At 37.9% G+C, this 22086-nt stretch overlaps 1 protein-coding gene across 2 annotated transcripts; it reads right to left on the bottom strand.

Moving 5' to 3' along the window:
* Positions 1–1450: 1450 nt before the first annotated feature.
* Positions 1451–18655, bottom strand: stx17 (syntaxin 17). 2 transcript variants are annotated; one of them, XM_077574997.1, is made up of 7 exons: positions 18510–18655; positions 16563–16726; positions 16425–16490; positions 9866–10198; positions 7672–7722; positions 5498–5584; positions 1451–2795 (listed from the first exon to the last, which is right to left on the bottom strand). In XM_077574997.1, exons 2-7 carry the CDS (start codon positions 16683–16685, stop codon positions 2556–2558), a joined length of 900 nt encoding a protein of 299 aa, XP_077431123.1. In that variant the 5' UTR covers positions 16686–16726; positions 18510–18655; the 3' UTR covers positions 1451–2555. The 2 variants fall into 2 exon arrangements, with proteins under 2 accessions (XP_077431123.1, XP_077431125.1); XM_077574999.1 differs by lacking the exon at positions 5498–5584.
* Positions 18656–22086: the final 3431 nt, after the last annotated feature.

The following is a 22086-nucleotide window of genomic DNA, read 5'->3' as shown; positions in this document are numbered from 1 at the left end:
TGCTATTGTTAAAAAAAAACAAAAAACAGCAAGACCGAAAATTTTTAACCCATGAGTGCAACTTTTAAAATAGCATGGAATATTGGGTGGGCTTTTGGATGAAATTTGTCTAGCTTTTACTGGTGAACTCACTTTGACCTCTAAACTTTTGGCTTTGCGTACGATCCAACTATTCTGTGGTTCAGCACTTTTGCACAACTTGCAACAGATCCATGAATGGGCCGATACGTTTCCTGCGTCAATTGCAATTGGCATTCAAACAATCGTAGTCGTCATGCCACTCAATGTTGCAACATCACCAGACAAGACAACGCCTAACAATTAACCGACAGGATGTTCACAGGACGATGTGGCCACAGAGATGAGTCACCACCAAGTTGTACGTTGCAACAGATACTGGAAGTGTCACAGAAAGGCGGAGAAGTAGATGTCTTTGGAGCAAAAACCTGCTGTGAATTTTTGCCAGCAAGAACAACTTGACATTGCATTCAAAAGTTTTGAGGTCAAATGAAGGTCACCTTATAGTGCATTTTGGGTTCATCCTTAATATAGTGGACCCCTTCATAGTTGCGGTTAATTTTAATTATCCCTCTCATATTGCTTAATTTTCATGTCAATTATTCACAGCTATGAGTAAATACAGCAAATAACTTTCTGTAAGTTTATATATTTATATTGCTGAGTCTTTATTTTTTCACAAACTTAGGACTGTAAAGACTGAAATACGAAAAAGGTTCCCCACCCCAATGCAAAAGAAGAGAAACAACTCCTAAAGTGGCTCAAATTCAATTGGGGAAAAAAAATCCATAAGGTTGTAAGAGTCATACCCGACTAATGAGAACATTTAATCCAGAATGTCATGCAATTGTAAAAACAAAACAAAAAAAACGTATAAATAGGCCAAAACCCCACAAACGTTCCATATAATAATTTACATTTGTCAGTTTTTTTTTTTATAAAGGACGACTTCTAAGAAACATACTTTCCACCCCGGCACAAAATCAATTCTAACAAAAAATAATATTGCCAAAGATTTGACAAAAATTCAGACAGAAAATGTTATTGTGCTGTGCCACTGAAGCAAATTCCCTCCACTGTGATGCATAATGAAAGGATGTTCTTTATCAGCCCAGTGTTTGTGTTTCCCGGGAATCAAACCATGTTTTTCTACACATTCACACGATCTTGGCTGTTGTTTGTAAGAAAGTGATGATGATAAAAAGTTTTTAATAAGTCTTTGGAAAGAAGTTATCGATCCTTTAAGTGGATCTAATACATAGACTTGTTAAGATAGAAGGGACTTGTTGCTCAGTTTGTACTGTCCTATCAAGGCCAAGAGACATTGGGACATATCAGCCCACGTCGGGGGGAGGATGCCATCAAACAAGTCATCTCAAGAGGGGAAGAATTTGGGAAAGGGATGACTATTAAAAAGTCATTTTACAATATGTTGTGTTTTTGTGTGCTCTTTATTCACATCGGAACATGACACATGTATGGCAACATTTGGCAGACAAGAAGCTGCAAAATGTAAAGAACATGAAGCACAACTTTCTGACCTGCACGGTGGCACTTGGGTGTTGTGTATAGGTTAATGAAAGTCAATGTTTTTACAGTAATGTCAGAGGTTTGTATAATAACTTTAAAAAAAAAAAAAATTTTAAGAAAGGGACATCCCTGCAAAAAGACAACATCACTAGTGGACACTTTTTTTTTTTTTGCACTAATTTGATTCAATACAAGAGTGGTACCGAAATGATGCCTTTTGAAAGGCATGTCACAAAAGATTGGATATTTTGGAGCCCGTGTTGGCCCCTGATGCCAAAATTGCAACTCTACCGAACCTTCGTGCGCTATTAGGAGCCTCCTTCCTTCCAGGATCTTTCACAGCCATCTTAATGTGGTCTACATCTTCAAATTGGTCCCCATGAGCTTGGGGGCTCCAGCATGGCTATTTTCGCCTCTGCCAGGAACTGTCAGATGCTCAGGGCATTGTGTGCAGGCGCGTTGTCATGCCACAATTTTTTTACCTGATTGATTACCACATTGAAGGACAAAATTAATATCTCTAGTTATAGCAGTCCTGGAACTTTTCTGACACTTTATACATGCCGTGGGCCGCTAATAAACAGATGGCGGATTGCAATTGGCCCGCAAGTCATAGTTTGGAAATTCTGCTTAAAAGTGTTTTTTTTTTTGGGGGGGGGGGGGCGGACATAGTCTTTTTATATTAGTGATATTTTACCTGTCACAGGTGGTCTGGAACGTCTGCGATGAGATCACAAGTGGATGTGACAGTTTAGTTTTATTTGTAAAGGTTTTTTTTTTTTTAGATAGTTCTTGTAATGGATCTCACAAAATATGCAGTAAAGTGACCACGGTGCCTCCATTTTATATTTAACACGAGGCTGAGCATACAACGATGCCAGTTTGACTCCGTCCCACTAAAACATGGCTAACGCAAATTCATTCGCATCCGTAGAAGTTGAACAGCTCACAGTCTCGATTACGCAAGGAGCATCAGCCATCCCGCGGCTGACCGTCAACTCCGCCGCTCACTCATCCTTGCCTGACCCGGGGTCGGCCGGCGGCGCCGTCAGCTGTTTCATCTGCATCGACAGCAAGCTTTTACGGTGATTCTTCACCAGGCTGCCTCCCGCGAAACCCAAGGCGCTCCCCCCGACGGCGGCCGCGCTTGCCGTCTTGAGGCCTATCAGTAGGCCCAGCGGGCCGGCTAGCGCGCCGCCCAGGAGCGCTCCGGCCAAAGGCAGGATCGCCAACTTGTAGCCTACCGCCTGAAAATGAACACACATGCAAAGACATCAGCATTCAATCCAATCACATGCGGATAAAAAATAAATAAAAAATCTGAATTTGAGTCACTGGTGCAGTTTGTGTGTCAAGTTAGGTGTAGGTACGCTGAAAAAAAAAAAGGTGTAATATTTACTTAAAAAACCTGCTGTAGTCAGAAATCCCAAATAAATTTTACATGGAGAGTTTTGAGTACATTTGACCAGTTTATTATTATTTTTTTTTTAAAGGTACTCATGACCTTCAGCTTGGGAGACACTCTTGGTGTGTCCAAAAAGTGGTCTCTGACATCATCAATAATGCTTTATAAATTTGATCCATTATTATTATTATTATTATTATCATTACATAGCAAGAGCGGTATGGCTCAGGTGGTAGAGTGGCTGACTCCTACACCCTTGAGTTTTATTTTGTTTTTAATATATTACATATATAAATTGGTAAAATGTACTAAAAACTCTCCTTGTAAAATTTAGAGTGAAAAATTGTACTTTTTTTATTTTTTGTTTATAATAATAATACATTCATTTACCTTCATGTAAGTCAGGCAAGTGAACGACTACAATGTCAGTGACTATCATAAATATATACATTGTATAATTTTTTTAAAATCAAGAACATGGAGTCAAATGCCCAACACTACTTTGGAATTGTGGATGCTTGTATGGTGACACACGAGCCTGAGGGGGAATAGTAAAAAAAAAAAACACACGCACACACACAAACCATCTTGTGTGCGTGTATGAATGTAAAAAGAACACTTCCTCTACAGCATCAAACTGATTCCATTATCTTCCTTGGCTGCTTTTGCAGTCGCTATCATCAGAGTGGAAGGTGCTTTTTGCTGATGGCAATTAATACACACACATACACACGCCGTTGATTAACACCTCACTATTAAATTAATCTAGTTCAAACGCTAACCTCCCTCAACTCCACCCCTGTGGCAGGCAATTCCAATTTCACCTGAGCAGAGTTAAAAGGATTCAGTTGAGGTTGTCGGGGACATTATATACATCAAGGCTCGAAAATAAGCGGTCTCGCATCGCAGCTTTGCTGTAAAAAGGTGGATTTTTGTGAGCCAAATGGACGCACCGAAAAACAAAAATGCGAGCGGGCACACCGTGCTTACGCAGGGATTAAAAACCACGACGATGATTACTTTCACTTGGACGAAAAAGTTATTTGCGCACAGTTAAATGCACTGTTGTTGCACCTCAGTCAGGCTAACCAATTATGTGCACCACAGAATCACATTATCAAATTAATATTAATTTTATATTATGAATATATATTTATATAAAATTACATTATTAATTGATTTAAATATATGTTATTATAATATATATTAATATATTTAAATAAATGTATGGATACATATATAAATATATGTTGTTGCACCTCAGTAAGGCTAACCAATTATGTGCACCACAGCATCACGTTATCAAATGAATATTAATTTTATATTATAAATGTATATTTATATAAAATTGAATTCATTATTTTATCATATTATTATTATTTATTTAAATATAATATGTTTTATTATAATATTAATTAACATAATATATTCAACTATATGGATATTTATAAATATATTAATATATGTTGCTGCATTTTCAGTGAGGCTATCCAATTATGTGCACCACAGAATCACATTATCAAATTTATATTATAAATATATATTTATATAAAATTAAATTTATTATTGTATTTATTTATTATAATATCATTATTTATTTAAATCAAATATATTTTATTACAATATTAATTAATATAATATAGTAAAATAAATAGATGGATATATATATAAATATATGTTGTTGCACCTCAGTAAGGCTAACTAATTATGTGCACCACAGAATCACGTTTTCAAATTAATAATAATTCTACATTATAAATATAAAATGTATATAAAATTTAATTTATTTAATTTATTTATTTAATAATAATAATAATTATTATGTATTATCTATTTATTTCAGTATAATATATTTTATTATAATATTAATAAATATAATGTATTAAAATAAATATATGGACAGTACTTTACGTCGCAGGGGTAATCTGAAATAAAAGAGGGATTACTGTACTATATTTCCCGACCTATGAAGAATGCATAGTTGGTAGTGGGCAAACTTTGCCTCCGTGTTTCATTTCACGCAATAATGACACACGCGCATACACACACACACACACACACACACACACACACACACACACACACACACACACACACACACACACACTCACACACACACAAACTTAACTGTCGGAACTGCGACGGTGTGGGTGCGTGTCATCGAGTGTTGAGTGGCTCCGACACGTGATTCACGCCGGCGATGGCGGGCCAAACGTTCGACATTTCGAGTGTGTCATAAGTGTGAAGGCCGGTGAGGTACACTCAGCTCTCCCGAGCGTGTGTGCTCAAATGGCAATGAAAACATGAAGCGGTTATTCAGAGCTCTTCTTGATGCTCCACGCACACACACACGAGCTCTCCATCCCTCTCCTCTCTCAATTTCCTTAATTGTGGCTTTCCTCCGTATTCAAGCGGATCAATAGGGACAAACGCTGTCGGAATGGCTGCGAGGCAAAGTGCCATCGATCTTCTCTCTCGCGCGCGCGCGCGCGCGCGCGCACACACATGCATTCCGCGCGCGTGTGCGTTCACACATTAACACACCTTCCCCAGGCTCTTGGACCCCTCCTCCACATTGGCAGCGGCCGTGTTGACGTTGTCCTCAATGCTGTCAATCTTTTCCTGCTGGGACTGAAACACAGGAGTTACACACAGACACACACACACACACACACACATTCTGGTACCAAAAGACACACATATTACTATTATTAATTATTATTATTGTGCTTTTAACTGTTATCAAGATCAGGATGATAGTGTGCAGGTTGGAGGCCTATTGAAAGATTACATTTGTTACATTTGTGTGTGTATGTGTGTATCTCATGAAATATTCAGAGTGGCAGCTGTCTCTCTCCCTATGAGAGCCACATGGACACAGTGACTGACCAAACAACAAGGAGGGCACTTTCCATCGCCTCCACCACTTTCCATTCATAACACTTCACTTCCACAATAACACGTAAAAGCTTTCTTTCCTTTTATTCGTGCACGAGCACTGACCACTGAGTGATCCTGATTGAATATTTGAATTTGGTCTCTTTCCCGTTTCACTGCGCTGGTCCTCTAATCGGGAGGTTTTAAAATCCAGACAATTTTAAGTGTATAAAAAAAAGAAAGGAAAAAAATATTTTATTCTCGTAATATGACATTGTAACTGTACAACTTTTTACTTACTCATATTTTTTTCCTATGTGGCCCTAATAAAGTGAAACCTTGATTTTCAGATGCCCTATTTTTTTTAAAACGACAAAAAAAAGAAGAAGAAAGAAAGTAAAAGAAAAGCCATTCATTTCCAGGAATCAATGCGTGTTCACCTGAAGCATTTTGTAAGTTGCGAATTCCTCCAACTGGGCAACATCAACGTAACACATCCTGTCAAAAGTCAGCCCTTCAAAATAAAAGCTTGCAGTATTAGAAAAACCCATTAGGGTTGCAAAATTACAGTAATTTTTAATGTTGGAAATTTTATATGGGAATGAATGTGAATTATGGGGATGAAAAAAAATTACAAAATTGAAGGTTTGCCCTCAACAAGGAACTTAAATATATTATTACTATCATTGGTTTTGTCGTTATTATTACTTCATCACCTAATTTTCTTCATTATTGCACTGTTTTGATTAGTTATAGTTTCTGTTTTTATTTCATGGACTTACAAAAGCAAATCATTTGTCTGTTTTGCATCCTTTGTAATAAATATGATTATAATTCAATGACAAAAAAAAGTATGAACTGTATATAATAATACAAATGCAGAAAAAAAATAGGTAAAAAACACAATTGTGGAATGATGAGTATTTAGCCTGAAATTGTACTGGTGTCTTTTTAAGTGAGACAAACATACTTTTAAAAACAAAAACAAACAAAAATAACTAATTAGGAGGTCAGATGAACTAATTATTTGCAATGAAGCTCACGATTTGTAACTTGGACATATGTTAATGCAGGCTGGAACAATAATGGGCATTCCCCAAAAATAATAATTGGATGATAAAAATAAATTAAAGCCAATTTAGTTTTGTTATTCTTATTCTCCCTTTTTTGTACCTAATCCTATCTAAAGCTTTGAATTTTAAAATAAAATGAGATTTCCACAGCAAAAAATTTTTTTCAAGTCATGGCTTTGATCAAACCGAGTGATTAACATGTGAGATTGTTGAAGAAGGAGCATTGTGTTTCATGATTACGCAGAGGAGATAAAGATTCAAAGAAAAAAAAAAGCGGAAAACACCACAAACAGCACACATGACACACGCACAGTAATTCCACGGTGGTTGTGTACTAGAATACGACTCCCCCCTGTGGCGCCACCCCCCCCGAGATGCCGGAACAACATGTCTATGCTCTTTCTGCTGCGCCTCTCGCCTGTTTTGAAGCATCACTACATCTTCACTCTCTCTCCCCGCCACTGTTAATCTCTCTTGCCTCCATCCCAGAGGATGGGGCGATAATCTGAACCGTCTGTTCTCCACCTGCTCCGATGCATCCCCCATGTTGCCCGCAGACGTCCCCTCCCACCTCCAAATCCTCCATCTCGCTCCCTTGGCTACTGCTCAAGCTTTCCTCTCTGCTGAGAGGCCCCCGAGGGCGAGGGTAGAACTCCTTAAACTGATCTGCGCTCTCAAAGGAGCCCCATCAGCAACGCAAACAGAGCGGGGTGGGAAAAAAATGCACACGGGCTCAACATGTTCAAGTCAACTGTTGTTCATACTTACATGGACGAGCACGGAGAAGCTTGTCACTAAACCACTCAGCTGCTTAAGGTCCTGAAAGGGGGAAAAAAATAAATGCCTGAGAGCCAATGTATAAATGAGAGGATAACAAGATGACATTCTGATTAATATTACATTTGTGGAATATGCAGCAAAATACAGCCTTTTTTATCCATCTCAGGCGGCAGCCATTTTGCCACTTGCTGTCGACTGAGGATGACATCACAGTTGCTCAGGGCTCAGACAACGACCAATCACAGCTCTCCTTTTTTTATGAAGCTCAACCGTGATTGGTTGTTACCTGAGCAACAGTGATGTCATTTTTACTCAACAGTAAGTGGCAAAATGGCCGCCGTCTGATATTGATGAAAACTGCTGGATTTTGCTGCTTAACTCATATTCCACTGACACAATTTTAACCAAAATACCGCATTTATTAGACTAGTGAGGCTGCACAGAACATATTATTGTCAATATTTTTTTTTAGTTAACTTTAAATAATAATATTTGCCATCCTGCTTGAGTTACCAAACAGCCACGTTGCTCAAGTTATATCTTTTTATTTCTACCATGTTGTGCATAAACAACAACACAAAACCACCCTAATTAATGTTCAATCGTTAATTCAATACATGAAAAAAATTACTGATTTATTACGCTGTCATTGATTTATTGGCAAACTATGGCGTTGGCGCCAAGTGTCCACACTAGTCTGTACTTGCTCCGGCCAGACAAAAAAAGCCATTATGAGTCCCAAAAGCAAATGACTGCAGTGACGTCATCTCCCAAAATTTATTTTGGAGAGTCATGAGTAATATTGCAATAAATGAAATGGCGAGTTTCATGGAAGCAAATGAATCCCCACACATTTACCTTTCTGGATGGTACTGTTCCTTTTTTAGCAATCAATTTCCAACAAGACAGACTTGCTCAAATGTTTATAACCTATTTTCACTTGTTATCACCTAAAACAAACATCTACACTCTAAATCTGGAGGTGACAAAGCGAGTTTTACAACACTACGGAGACAGTGGCGCGTTTGTTAGCATGAACAGATTTGTTCTCAAGCTGTTTTCAACACTTTAAAATGGTTAATAATGTGTGAAAATAACAGACGAAATAAGGACAGACCTGCAAAATTCATCGTTCTCTGCAGTCTGTCAGCCAACACAGTTCAGCCCTGTTAGCAGGTAACTAGCGGCTAGCCTCAACATTCCGGTTGCCACTCACTCGCCAATTTATTAATTATTCTGTTCAATTTGTATTCTGGCATTGGCAAATACCGCACAAAAAAGCAAGAAGACATGTTTTAAAGGGATACTTGACCCATTGAGACATTTTCAGCAGTAAGAAGATATTTTGTCTATAATTAATATGATAACGGCATTATTTTTGTGTACTTTTAATACCTTAAAAGGGGAAGTCAACCGTAAACATTTCTTGACAATAATATGTTATGGCCTCACTAGTCTAAACATAACATTCTGATTAGTATTACATTTGTGGAATATGAGTTATGCGGCAAAATCCAGCTGGTTTTATCTATATCTGGGGGCGGCCATTTTGCCACTTGCTGTCGACTGAAGATGACATCACAGTTGCTCAGGGCTCAGGCAACGACCAATCACAGTGCACCTGTTTTCTGAACCTGAGCTGTGATTGGTTGTTACCTGAGACTTGAGCACCTGTAATGTCATTTCCCCTCGACAGCAGGTGGCAAAATGGCCGCCTTCTGATATCGATAACAAAAATGGATGGATTTAGCTGCGCAGTATTAACCAGAATATCTTATTAGTGGGGCTATCATAATTGTGAAGATTTTTTGGGGGGTTGACTTTACCGTTAAAAGAAAAAACAATATTTGGTTTTATTTTAATTTAAAGTAGGTCAATAAGGTCCTGAGCTATATCGGTATAGGTTTAGCTTAAAGGGTCAATCTCGGGGGCAAAAAAGGTTGAGTTTAGAACATGATGTCATCATTTATTCATTTTACTTCAAAAGAGAGTTTTGCTATTTGTTTTATTTTCTACCCTTATAGAGGAGTCATACATTAAAATACTTATATAATGTATAGCATCTTTGAGTAAACTTTGAGTATCATTTACAGTAGGTATCTCAAAGCCGGGCTGAGTGTTTTTTTTTCCCCTTAGAAATGAAAATATGGTCACCTACAGTACAATCAAGTTTATATTGTACCTCTTCCAGGTCGTCCCAAGACTCAGCGGCGCTCTCTTCGACAGGAATCTCAGGCAGCTGGGTCTGAATTTGCCAGCCAGAAACGGACCCCTCGTCCGTGTCGTCACCAGCGTGTCGAGTGCTGGGCTCCGGACCGGATGGGCAAGCGGAGTCCGGCGGCGACAAAGACGGTGTGGGCTGAAGGACGGGGTTGGAGTGCAACTGCAGGAAGTCCCGCGTGGCGGCCGACGCTCTGTTTTTGACCGGCTTGACGAGCGTCTCCAGAGCTGCGGCGTCTTCTGGCCGGACGCGACTGCACAGCTTCTCCATCTCTCTGATGTTGGCTCGCAGTTGCTGCAAAGAGTCAGATGATCGGCTTTCTGAGTTAAGATGTTTTCCCTGTACTGGTTACAGTACATTATCAAAGGTGGATAGTAAAAAAATTTTTACATCAGTAATTTTGGGGATAATTTGCACTATTAAGAATAAAACAGTTAACATGTAAACAAAATGCTGTACATACAGGAAGTCGCACCGATAATTCACGTAAAGGCTCATGGTGGCTCGGAATAAAGTGGATGCTAGATTATATGAGTGTAATGAGACATGCCCACTTAACTCATTCACTCCCAGCCATTTTCACTGAAGCAACGCCCTTCGCTCCCGGCTATTTTACCGGATTTGAACAGATTTTGCAAGGCCCACAGACTATTGTGTTCTATTGCTATAAAAACATGGAACCTTCTAAAAGAAAGATTAGAGTCTCTTCTTTCATCAGGGATAAAAAGTATATTTCTGTCTGTTTCCGTTTTGCAGCAATTAGCATTAGAAAATAGTTTCATTTTTTTAGAAAAAAAGTTTCATCATTATTCACAAATTTTTTAAACTGTGGGGAAAAGAGCTTCATTTATTCATTTAATTTTCTTTTTCTCTCTCTTTCTTTTCTCACACCTAAACCAAACGTTGTGGACTCCAAGTTCTTACTCTATTTAGTGTATTTTAGCATCCTGAATGTGATTATTGATCTCTTATTCTCTGCTGCTACCTGCTGGCCGTTTTTGTAATAACCACCATTGCTCCAAGCATTCTCTTCAGTTCAGGGGCTGCATCAAAACCTTCTGTATGCTCTAGCATTAAAAAACAACAACAACATAAAAAACATATAAATACGTTTTTGGGATGATGGTAATATTTAAAATGGAATGTAATTATACGCTTTAGGGAGCAAATGAGTTAAGCAGTCTTAGTTTGTTTGGCGCATTCACACACAAATTGCCCGCACTAAGAGAAGAACAGACCAATTTGTCAGTAAGCTTCACTGCGTGAGAATGAGTGTTTGCCTATTTCATTCCTTTTAAGCAGCCTGTGGAAATCATCTTTTTTCTTCCTTTGGAGTGATCAGGTGGAAGGGAAAATCTGCCTGAGCAAAAGTGTGAAGTTTAACATTAAAACATGTTAAACAACTATGTTACACAAAGCGGGATAAATCCTGGATATGTCTGTGATGCGGCACTTTCACAAAATAACCTCATGTGTCAGCCCTGTGGTTGACAGGTGATCATTCCAGGTGACCATTAGCCACCTTACATGCTAAGTCAACTGGGATAGACTCTAGCTTGCCAGTGACCTGACCTGAGCAAATGGATGGATGGAAACCAGCAAAGACCGTAAATTGCATTGTCAAAACGAAAAGCTTGTTAATTTCCCTGTTGCACCAGTTTTACAGTCTCGCTCCATCACACAAAGCCATCCTCCCAATGATCGGTTACGGTTATGGAAATGGGTGGGAGGGTCTTAATAAGCCTGAGACAGGAAAACAAGAACCCCTTCATCGCGCCATGTCCTGAGGGTGACAAGAGGATTACACCACATGCATCCAGACTACACAGCCTGGAGTTATTGGGGGTCAAAGTGCTACACATAACATGCTTCAGTAATTACAAACCATGAATAAACATTCATGCAGATATGTGTGCTAATGTGCGTTAACCTGAAAAACAGTGAATAGCAAAAAGACCAAATCCATTGATTAATACTAATAATTTATCTATCAAGCTATCTACAGCACTATCTATTGTATGCATATCTACCTAATGACCGTTAGTGGAACATCTAAAGTTAAACAAAATCTGCCCTGCGACTCCAATTGAGTTTTTTTTAACTGACCCGATCCTTTCCCACGATCATTTTCAGCCGTTTTGAATCCGCTGAAAAAGATCTTATGTTTTTCTTAAGTCTCTTAAAGCAGAAGTAAAATTTAAAAAAAAAAATGTTCCTTGCAACAATATGAGCTCACAAGTCTGGCATATAGTTTTTGAGGGATATTAATTAAGCCGCAAAATGCACCCATTTTTATCCATTTCAGGGGGCGGCCATTTTGCCACTTGCTGTCGATTGAAAATGACGTCACATCACAGTGCCTAAGTTTGTGAATGTCACATGACCAAACCCCACAAATAGGTGGGCCGTGATGCTCGTCACCTCTATGAAAAGGGATTTTAGGGATCTTTAAACGGGAAGTGACCCCCACCCCCCAAAAAATCTTGACAATAATATGTTCTAAGCAGGCCCATTAGTCTAAATACTAAATAATAAATAGGTTAATATTGCGTTAGTGGAATATGAGTTAAGCAGCAAAATCCAGCAGTTTTTATCAATATCTGAAGGCGGCCATTTTGGCACTTGCTGTCGAGTGAAAATGACATCACAGTTGCTCAGGTCTCAGGTAACAACCAATCACAGCTCAGCTTCAGAAAACAGGTGAGCTATGATTGGTCGTTGCCTGAGCCCTGAGTAACTGTGATGTCATCTTCAGTCGACAGCAAGTGGCAAAATGGCCGCCTTCAGATATTGATAAAAAAGGCTGGATTTTGCCGCATAACTGATATTCCACAAATGTAATATTAATCAGAATGTCATGTTTGAACTAGTTATGTCACATATGACATATCATTGTCAAGAAATGTTTAAGGTTGACTTCCGCGTTAACTCTTTGACTGCCCAAAACGTTAAATAACGTTTAGTAAAATCCTATAGAGGAGTGCCAAAGACGTTAAAAGACGTTTTTTTTTAAAACAGAGGTGAAACTAACCATTTTCTATTGTTGATTACTGAAAAACGGAATAAGGTAGAAACAAACTCTTTTTTCTGATGAAAGATGAGAGTCCAATATTTCATTTGGTAGTATGTGTGTTTCCATGGTCCAAACACATAATTTTCTGTGGACCTTGAAAGATCAGTCAAAAATGCTTAAATCGGCTGGCACCCACGGCATCCCTTTTCTGAAAACGTCTGGCAGTCAAAGAGTTAAAGGAGAAGTCAACCCATAGAGTTCATGAAATTTTGTGAGATGCTACACAAGATTCTTTGAATTATAATTTATTTCAGTCCTTTGAGGTACATATTCCAAAAGATTTCTGGGGACTTTTTGGGGTGCTTGACTTCGGAGGTGCCACTATATCTGCGTTTACTTTTCTGTCTGTCTGTCTGTCCAGTACACTTAACACGGAGTGCACTAACCCATGAGTCAAGATTAACACCATAAAGACACAGGAAAGCACTCTGCGTTCACCCCCCAGGGCTTGGAGTGTAGTGGTGAGAGGATTGGTTAGGTGCCTATTGGCTTCCAGGCAACAGCATCCCTCTGAGAATTTCACACCCAACATGTGCTGTTACAGCCACAAACGCATCCATTCAAGGTTGGACGTCATATATTTTATTGCTGTTTTATAATGAATTTGGAAGTAGGGAGCAGATGCAATCACAGCGGGAAGTCTAAATTTGAATGCCCTAAAGGCTGCCCTTTGGAGAGTTGAATGAAATGTGGGTGAAAATAGGCCTTAACTAAAGGGTCCTGTGATTTCTTGCCGATCTGTGCAGGATGTACCCTGTCTGGTACACAGTGTCAGTTGGACCGGAACTTACTGCAGTTCAATCATGATCCAGAAAAGGATAAGCAATATAAAAAAAACAAACAAAAAAAAACAGTTAAAATAAATATATAAATAAATAAAAAATAATTCTAATTGTTAGAATAAAATGGATGGATGGACACATGGCAATATATATATATATTTTTTCTAAAGTGTGCATTACATTGACATATCATGTAAGACTTCAGCATCAAAGGATTAATTCAAGGCATTTTGTGTCTTTTTTGGAGAACACACATTCAACAAGAAAAGTGACCTGAACAGCACAGAGAAGAATGTGACATGAAGCAAGTATGTTGACCGCTAACGTTAGCTGCTAACTTGACAGCCTCCAAACAGGCACCATTGATACTGTACTGCCATCAAATGTGGAATGTTTTTTTGTAATCTGCCTTCAAAATTCAAGACAGCAGTCAAGATGGCAAGTCACCTCAAATGAATGAATGAATAAATTAATACATACATACATACTGTGAAATATATATATATATATATATATATATATATATATATATATATATATATATATATATATATATATATATATACCAGTGGGAAAAGTCTCACTTTTTACTTCCTGGTAGGCTGCTACGTCAGCACTTCCAAATATGGGCACACTGTTGCATGGACCTTTTTACACTGAGCAAGTGCAGTGTGATAAGGACTTGTCTGATGGAAAGAAAACCCTTTGAGCAGTAAAGAAAAATAAAAAAGCACAGCAAATCAAAATATAAATATGAAACAGTTTTTGTTGAACATAATGGCAAACCATTTCAAGGCTTTAAATCTTCAGCGGCATCTCAGAAATTTTTTTTGGAGAACATCAAGCCGGAATTTCCAAAGGGAACTGAGCTTCATAGGCACAAGTTGTTCACTTTGAAAGATCAGAAAGATAAGTAGAGACAGTTGTTCCCAAAATTTATGAAACACTCGTGCTTGGAACATTGCACGGGCTGTAAAACCATACAATGAAAGGGAGTTAGTGAAAACATGCAAAAGAGAGCTAGGGAGGAGTAAAAATGAAAAATTGTGGCTCTTGTGGTTGGCCATCCCTGCTCAGAGGGATACATTGCATAGTTTAACAAAGTATTTTCCATGACTTTTGATTTCAAAACGAGTTAGTATGTAGCCCCTTAGGAAAATTAATTAAGTGAACTGAACTGTCTCTATTAAAGGTGAAATGAATACCGCACATCACACAGTCATGCTTGGTCAGGAATTTTCAAAAGGCGACATATGACTTTAAAAACAATAGGCACATTTATTTATCAGCCAGGCTCAAATAAAAAAAAAAACTAAACAGCATCAACAGTGTGACAATCGTGCCAGTTGGTGGCAAAAAATAAAATAAAATTACAGTCATAGTTTACACACTCAATAACTAGGGGTGGGAATCTTTGAATGTCTCACGATTCCATTCCGATTTTTGGGCCTGCGATTCGATTGGGAATCGATTTTTCGATTAGGAACGATTTTTGATTCAAAATGATTTGATTGACAATGATTTTTGCTTTAATCTATAGATGTGCAAGGAATTTTAATGATCTACTCCAGTCTGACTCGCTAATGCTCACTAGTGCGCTACTCGCGGAAACTTTTAGCACTCAAAAGAACGGCTCCACGCTGAAAAAAAAACAAACTTTTATTGGAATAACTTGATCGGGACTTTTTCCTTCTACTCTCTGTAAATTAGACCGTGTGGAACCACACTGCCCCTCAGAGGCCAAACCGGGTACAACAGGAACAGCGCTCCAAATAAAGGCACACACAAAGGCAAGACAGTATAAAATAATTTAAATAAAATCGATTTTGGGACATTTAAAATCTATTCTGAATCGTACTAAATGAGAATCGCGATTCTTATAAAAATGGATTTTTGGGCACACCCCTATCAATAACCCAATCCTAATGTAACTCATTTGAAATACATTAAATACAGGTGTGCAATTGTTTTCGGTTTCCTCATTACTAGTTATCATACAAAAAGATAAGTACACAACATCCTCAACTGTTCTGAGTGTGTTTTTTGACGGCTTATAATTTACCGTAAGATTGGTTTTAATTTTGATTAGCATTTATAAAAGCATTTAGGTAGCGGACGTTGGTTGCTTCATCCTTCCTTACATGTCAGTTACACATTAAACTAGAGCTGACAAATAATTTGAAGTAACAACATTTTGCAGAATGGACAAACAGCGATGACAATCTCAAACTATGTACTCTCGGGAGTCACCAACATGGTTGCTTTGGAAAACCAAATGAGAAAAATCGTCTATCATTGACAGTAAAGTGTGACTTGCTAGGAATGTCGATGTCACCATTCAAATTGTTGTTGTAGCCATTAGTGAGATTCATCTACGCAAAGACAAGGGTCATGTCATAATTTCTCTATCTAGAGATAAATATCAATATGAAACAATTTGTCAAATAAAATCAGGATGTTCAATCAGTGGTGAGTTAAATTTACAACAGGCCCACGGGCTATTCATGTGGTCCTAGGAGGCGTCCAAGTCCTCTCGGGCACCATGCTGGTGTCACCTTGGTTAACGTCAACTTACTCACATGCTTTTTAAAAAAAAAAAAAAAGTCATGTAACTCATGTGCATAAAAAGGGCTGATTTATTGAAAATTGTCAAATGATTGTGTACCTGAACTGTTCGGCTGGCATTTATGTGCTCCTGATGAAGGCGGCCCCATTGTTGGCTTTGCTGGTACTGTAAAGGAGAAGGAAAACAAATCAGACATCTATCTTGATATGGATGCCAGTACAGTATCTCAAGTGTCACCTTCAGTATGTTGTTGTGGTGTTTCTGCAGCCGCTCCAGGTCGGTGGGTAGAGCCACTTTAATGAACTTGTGAATGGGAGCCTCCAGGCGCCTCAGTGTCAACTTGGTGCCTCCCTCCGCCATGGGACCTACCGACGTGACTCCACACCTGTCGGGCTTGGTCTCTGAACATAGAACACATTAGAGAGGGTAATAATCTTCGTGACATAAGAATGACTGTATATGCCTAAAAAAAAAAAGTATACATTTCTCTCGTGTCCTACACCTCAATTAAAAAAGAAAGAAAATAATAACTGGTTTGGTTTGGGTTAGAAATGCCATAAATCCGTTCCAGCCCAGGATATTTGTAATGTGTTTTCAGTAAGGAAACAAGCACTTAGTGACTCGATTATATCGTACTTTATAAAAATGTACAATAATGACATAATTTTTAAAAAAAGGATCACCTCTTCTTCTTCTTTTTATTTTATTTTTATTTTTTACTTCAATTCGATGAGACATTGTGCTGCTTCTTCTAGTGTATGTGACTTGGCCACTTGGGGGCAGTATAATACAGACATGGCGACACACACAAAGAAGAGTTTCACAACTGACTCAGTAAACTGCAGTTAAAGTAGTCATTTTTGAAAAGGATAACAAAGTTGGGGTGCACTGATCACAATTTTCTGGCCGATCACCGATCTTTTAAAAAGTCTGACCTGACGATCCAGATTTTTGCCGATATCGATTTTTTTCATTACAAGCAAGATATACCTTCAGTGTTCTAATCTTGTTTTATTGGAAAACATTGAACAATATCAGTGAAATAATACAAATGGGTTGTTTTAACTGCACATGAAGTAGTTCTCTCAAATAAAAATGAAAATCCTATTAGTCATCTTAGCAGAACAGGACAGTGGCTGACTTTTTCAGACCTCTGAGGAGGAAGATGAGATTGGTGGAAAAGATCAGTTTATTTTTAAGGGATTGGCCGATCACCGATCTTCCAAAATTAAGGAAATCGGGGCCGATAAATCGGCAGGCCGATAAATCGGCAGGCCGATCGATCGGTGCACCCCTATAACGAAGGTGTTTTGAATTTGTGTTAACATTAGGCTAAACGGACTGTTGTAAGGCAAAACTATGTTGTTGTTGTTTTATCCACCCATTTTTTTCATTCACACATGGACTAGTAGAGGCTGGGTACTGGGGCATTAAAGCCAAGCTACATGAAAAGCACCAGTACGTAACCACTAGACAAAATTTGAGGTGCATTAAAACAACTACAATTTGAAAATATAAACATTTAAGTGGAAAGCATCCATTACTTGTGAATCTCTGCTGTAGTAAAGTTTTAATAAAGTGTGTTTGTGACTCAAATTGGGGTTACCAAATAGGGGTCTGTGTCCATTAAGAGATGACACAAATTTGACTTTTTGCACACACGGTCAGAGGATCTTTTGTCAAGCCAAGCAATTTCACATTGAAAATCCTATTTGACATGTTCAGATTGTAATACTGCAGTGAAATTTCATCAGATCCGGTTGGTAATAATTGTGGTGCTGGATCCTAATGGCTAGTAGAGGTCGGATAACGTTTATCCACATGCATTTGACTCACATTAGTTCTTGATCCAAGGGAAAATTTGTAAACAATTCAGGACATTAGTATGCCAGAGAGCTGATGTTGAAACATTGGCGCAGGTTTGCTACTTAAGTTTTTACAGATACACAAAACTGACCCGTACAATTATGCAGAAAAGATCTATCCAAATTACATGAAAAAGTACATGAGCAGGGAGAGTTAAGCACACTTATAGAAAGAACAACCGCAATACACATGCGTATACTGTAAATCGACCGGAGTAGATAGCTAGTCAAGTTTTTCCGTATTGTTTTGACGCTAGCTCTGACACTAAACGTCACATAAAATGGCAGCGAAACTTATCGCATATAAGGTGACACTTACCCAAGAGAACACCTCTAAAGCGCAATATTTATGTTTTCCTTTCCATTGTGTGGGAAAAAAATATACAACAGCTATTAGGTGGTGAGTTTCTGACTGCTGTTATTTGTAAGCAAGTCTCACCCAAGTGGTGTCGACGTAAAGTGTCCGTCCTGAAACAGCAGATAACACTTATTTATTGTTCCGCATGATAGTTGAGTGCATAAGATTACAAAACTATAAACGAGTATTTGACCGTGCTAATCAAATCAAATACGTGCTGTTCTTCAATAAAACCAACAGTACTTTATTTTTCATTTTACTTTTTTAAACATAAAAAGCATTTATCGTCACAATGTTGATATAGATATGGGGCTTTCCAGGAGTTGGATATTTCCCTTTCTCACAATTAATTTTAACTTAAATTTTAATACATTTCTAAAACGCACAAAATGTAAGGCAATATATTGTTTAAATTATAATAACCCTGAAACAAAATATAAACGTAGCTGGAGTAAAAGTGACTTCAACATATTATTTTAAAATACTAGATTATTAAGCTTGTTCCTCTAATTTATATAGCAGAATGAGTTTCAAATCAGTTTTTGGTATGATTGGTGGCAATTTCCCTCCGACGGTATGTTTCTTAACAAAATAATAATAATAATAAATAAAAAAAATAAATACCGCAACCCTGTTCCCAAAGCCTTTTCTTGCCATCTCAAGCACAAGAAGACTCGAGCATCAATGATAACCATGGTACGTCTTAGGTAAAAGTACAATCTTCTATTTTTCACATTTAAAAAAAAATGTATCTCTCAAACCAAATAAAACTCTTTTACTCATGTTATTGAAAAATATACTGACATATTGATAGCAAAGATTTTCGTTCTTAATCGTTAGCATAGCAGCTAACAGAGCTAGCTTGTCTCTCAATCAAAACCTTCAACATCATTCACTGATTTGCAACGATATGACTGTAATTAGCATATACTATGATTAAATCAGTATTATTTATAAAATATTTATTCATCAATATTTTTTTTCAAGTGCCTGAGTATCTGTAACTGGGTTGCACCAATCATAGAATATAATGGTAAAATGTGGGATTTCCCCTTCTCTGTGATGAGCCAAAGTGAGTGGGTTTACCAAGTGTTTCCACTTCCTTTTCTTTAGCACCTTTGACATTTAGGTCAACCCCCCACACACTCTTTCTTCCAGGCGAAAGGCAACATTGATGCATACAGTCCCATACCACAAGGGAGTTCCCCTGACTGCTGTATGATTATTATTATTTTTTTAAGCCCACTCAGGTTGTATGTGCACATGCTTGTGTAAGTCTACTTCCACTTCCAGGGGACTGCCAGAGTTGCAGATTGAAGGGGAACAAAATGCTGTTAATCAAATTGCAAATCAACAAAAATCTGTACTCCTATTTTTTTTTATCTCAGAGGGAGAGAGTGTGTGTGTGTGTGTGTGTGAGAGAGAGAGAGAGAGAGAGAGAGAGAGAGAGAGAGAGAGAGAGAGTGTGTGTGTGTGTGTGTGTGTGCGTGTGGGTGTGTATGAGTCAGCCACAGGACTCAGGTGTCGTCCATTTCTGTTTAATCCAGGAAGTTTGTCAGCGGGAGAGGAAGTCAGCAGGCGGCTCCGATCACTTAATACCTCTCGCTTCTTAAAGCAGGCGTAATCATCACATCCTGGTGGCTTAGGCAAGGCAACTTTATTTATATAGCACATTTCATACACTGGGCACTTCAATGTGCCTCACACAACAAAAAACACAACATATAAAAGCAGTAACAAACAACAACTGAAGACATTTGCAGAGCAAAGAGAAAATAGCCTCTTAAAATGACTAAAATAACATATTGATAACATTTAACATTTACTGAGTTTTATTTAATTATCAGTTCCTTAATGTATTCAGGACCCTGATTGGTTCTGGTCAGAACCTGAGCTGCAGCATTCTAAATGAGCTGCTAGTTAAAACTGTGTATTCTACCTGATGTATCAAAGTGGGATAAATACAGAAGAACACGGTGTGGGGTGGCCGTATCCCTCGATCATTTGAATTGAGAGAGCCAGAGCGAGACAGAAAGGGAAAGAGAGGGGGAGAGAGAGGGCCAGGGATGACAGAAACAGAAGAAAGAGATGCAGAGAGAGAGACAGAGAGCAAGAAAAAGGAATGGAAACTGGAAGAGAAGCACATGCACCCACCACAGTCTAGCAGTTCAACTAGGAACTCACGTCGAAGCAGAGAGCAACAAACAAAGCAGCAGAAAATGCAGATCAGTAGAAACAGTTACAGTGAGTGTTGACAAATGAAGCATGAGACAGTAGGTCACCGAGGTAAAACAAAAATGTCAACAACAAAAAATGTCAGCTGTCAATGAAAACGTCTTTTTAATGTGAGCTCCTGTATCAGTCAACATCACACTCTCGGAACAAGACAGAAGTAAAATGAGGAAATGACATCACTGTCAATTTGATGTCCAGCACCAGGGACAGTGAGCCAGGAAGGAGAAATAAGACTATAAATCATCCCTGACATACAGTACATGTTATTGCAGAAATACTTGAATTGCTCTCAATTCTACCTCACAATGTATTTTAGGTAAGGAGAAGAATTTAGATTTTTTTGTTTTTTGTTATTTTTTGTATGCATCTTCATTGTCTGGTTGTGTAGATGATAACAGCCCTTTTCCAAAAAATGACTACTTTTATATTCTTTTATTTGCTATTGTAATTGCCTTGCCTTTTTTTGCATGAAAAGTGCAGTGCAAAATATTCATTGGGCTTAGTATAATGACAATGAAGATAATTTTATTGCATCAGCCATAATGACATTAGCTTAATGGCATTGTAATGTATTATTGTTAGATATTCATATTATTCAGATTTTTACTCAAACTATTTGATCCTGTCATTTTGTCAACAGCATAAACAGACTTTTAGGATAGTAAATTCATTTTTCCGCCTTCTTTTTTTTTTTTTTTTTTTTTTTTTTAAATTATGCACTATTTGTTGTTTTTGTTTAGCTACCTATCTACAATATTTATATTGGCACTGTCCAACAAAAACATATTCCCTGAACTGGTCGTCCAGGCCGTTCCAGCATATAATCATAACATATAGTTAGGATTTTCAACATTGTACCATAGTTTTCTTCTATGTTTCAAAAACATGCATATTAGCTCCATTAAAGAGTTAAATTGTCCATAGTAGTCTGCCCTGTGATTGAGGGTTAGGGTTAGGGTTAGGGTGTTATACAGTCTCTTACTCAAAGTCAGCTGGGATCGGTTATAGCCCTCCCATGACAAGAGCTATAAAAAAAATGTAACAATGGTTGTTTGTATGTATTCCAGGGCCAAAGATGTAATATGACTTTAACTGGATGTGATCCAAATAATGCATTTGGCCGCAAAATCAATTTGAACATGGAAAATTCACATGTAACACTTTAATCTGTGTGATACTTTATCAGATCAGTTTCCCATTTGTTGTAATTATGGCAAATTTCATTAGTTTCCTCGGATCCAAAAGAAATTCCGGATTTGGATTCCAAGCCTTTTCTGCTGTTAAGATCCTGATTCTATTGATT

This window comes from Vanacampus margaritifer, chromosome 9 (assembly GCF_051991255.1).
Source record: "Vanacampus margaritifer isolate UIUO_Vmar chromosome 9, RoL_Vmar_1.0, whole genome shotgun sequence".
NCBI lineage: Eukaryota > Metazoa > Chordata > Actinopteri > Syngnathiformes > Syngnathidae > Vanacampus > Vanacampus margaritifer.
The sequence above is the reverse complement of the archived record's forward strand: the minus strand, read 5'-3'. Positions and strand labels throughout refer to the sequence as shown.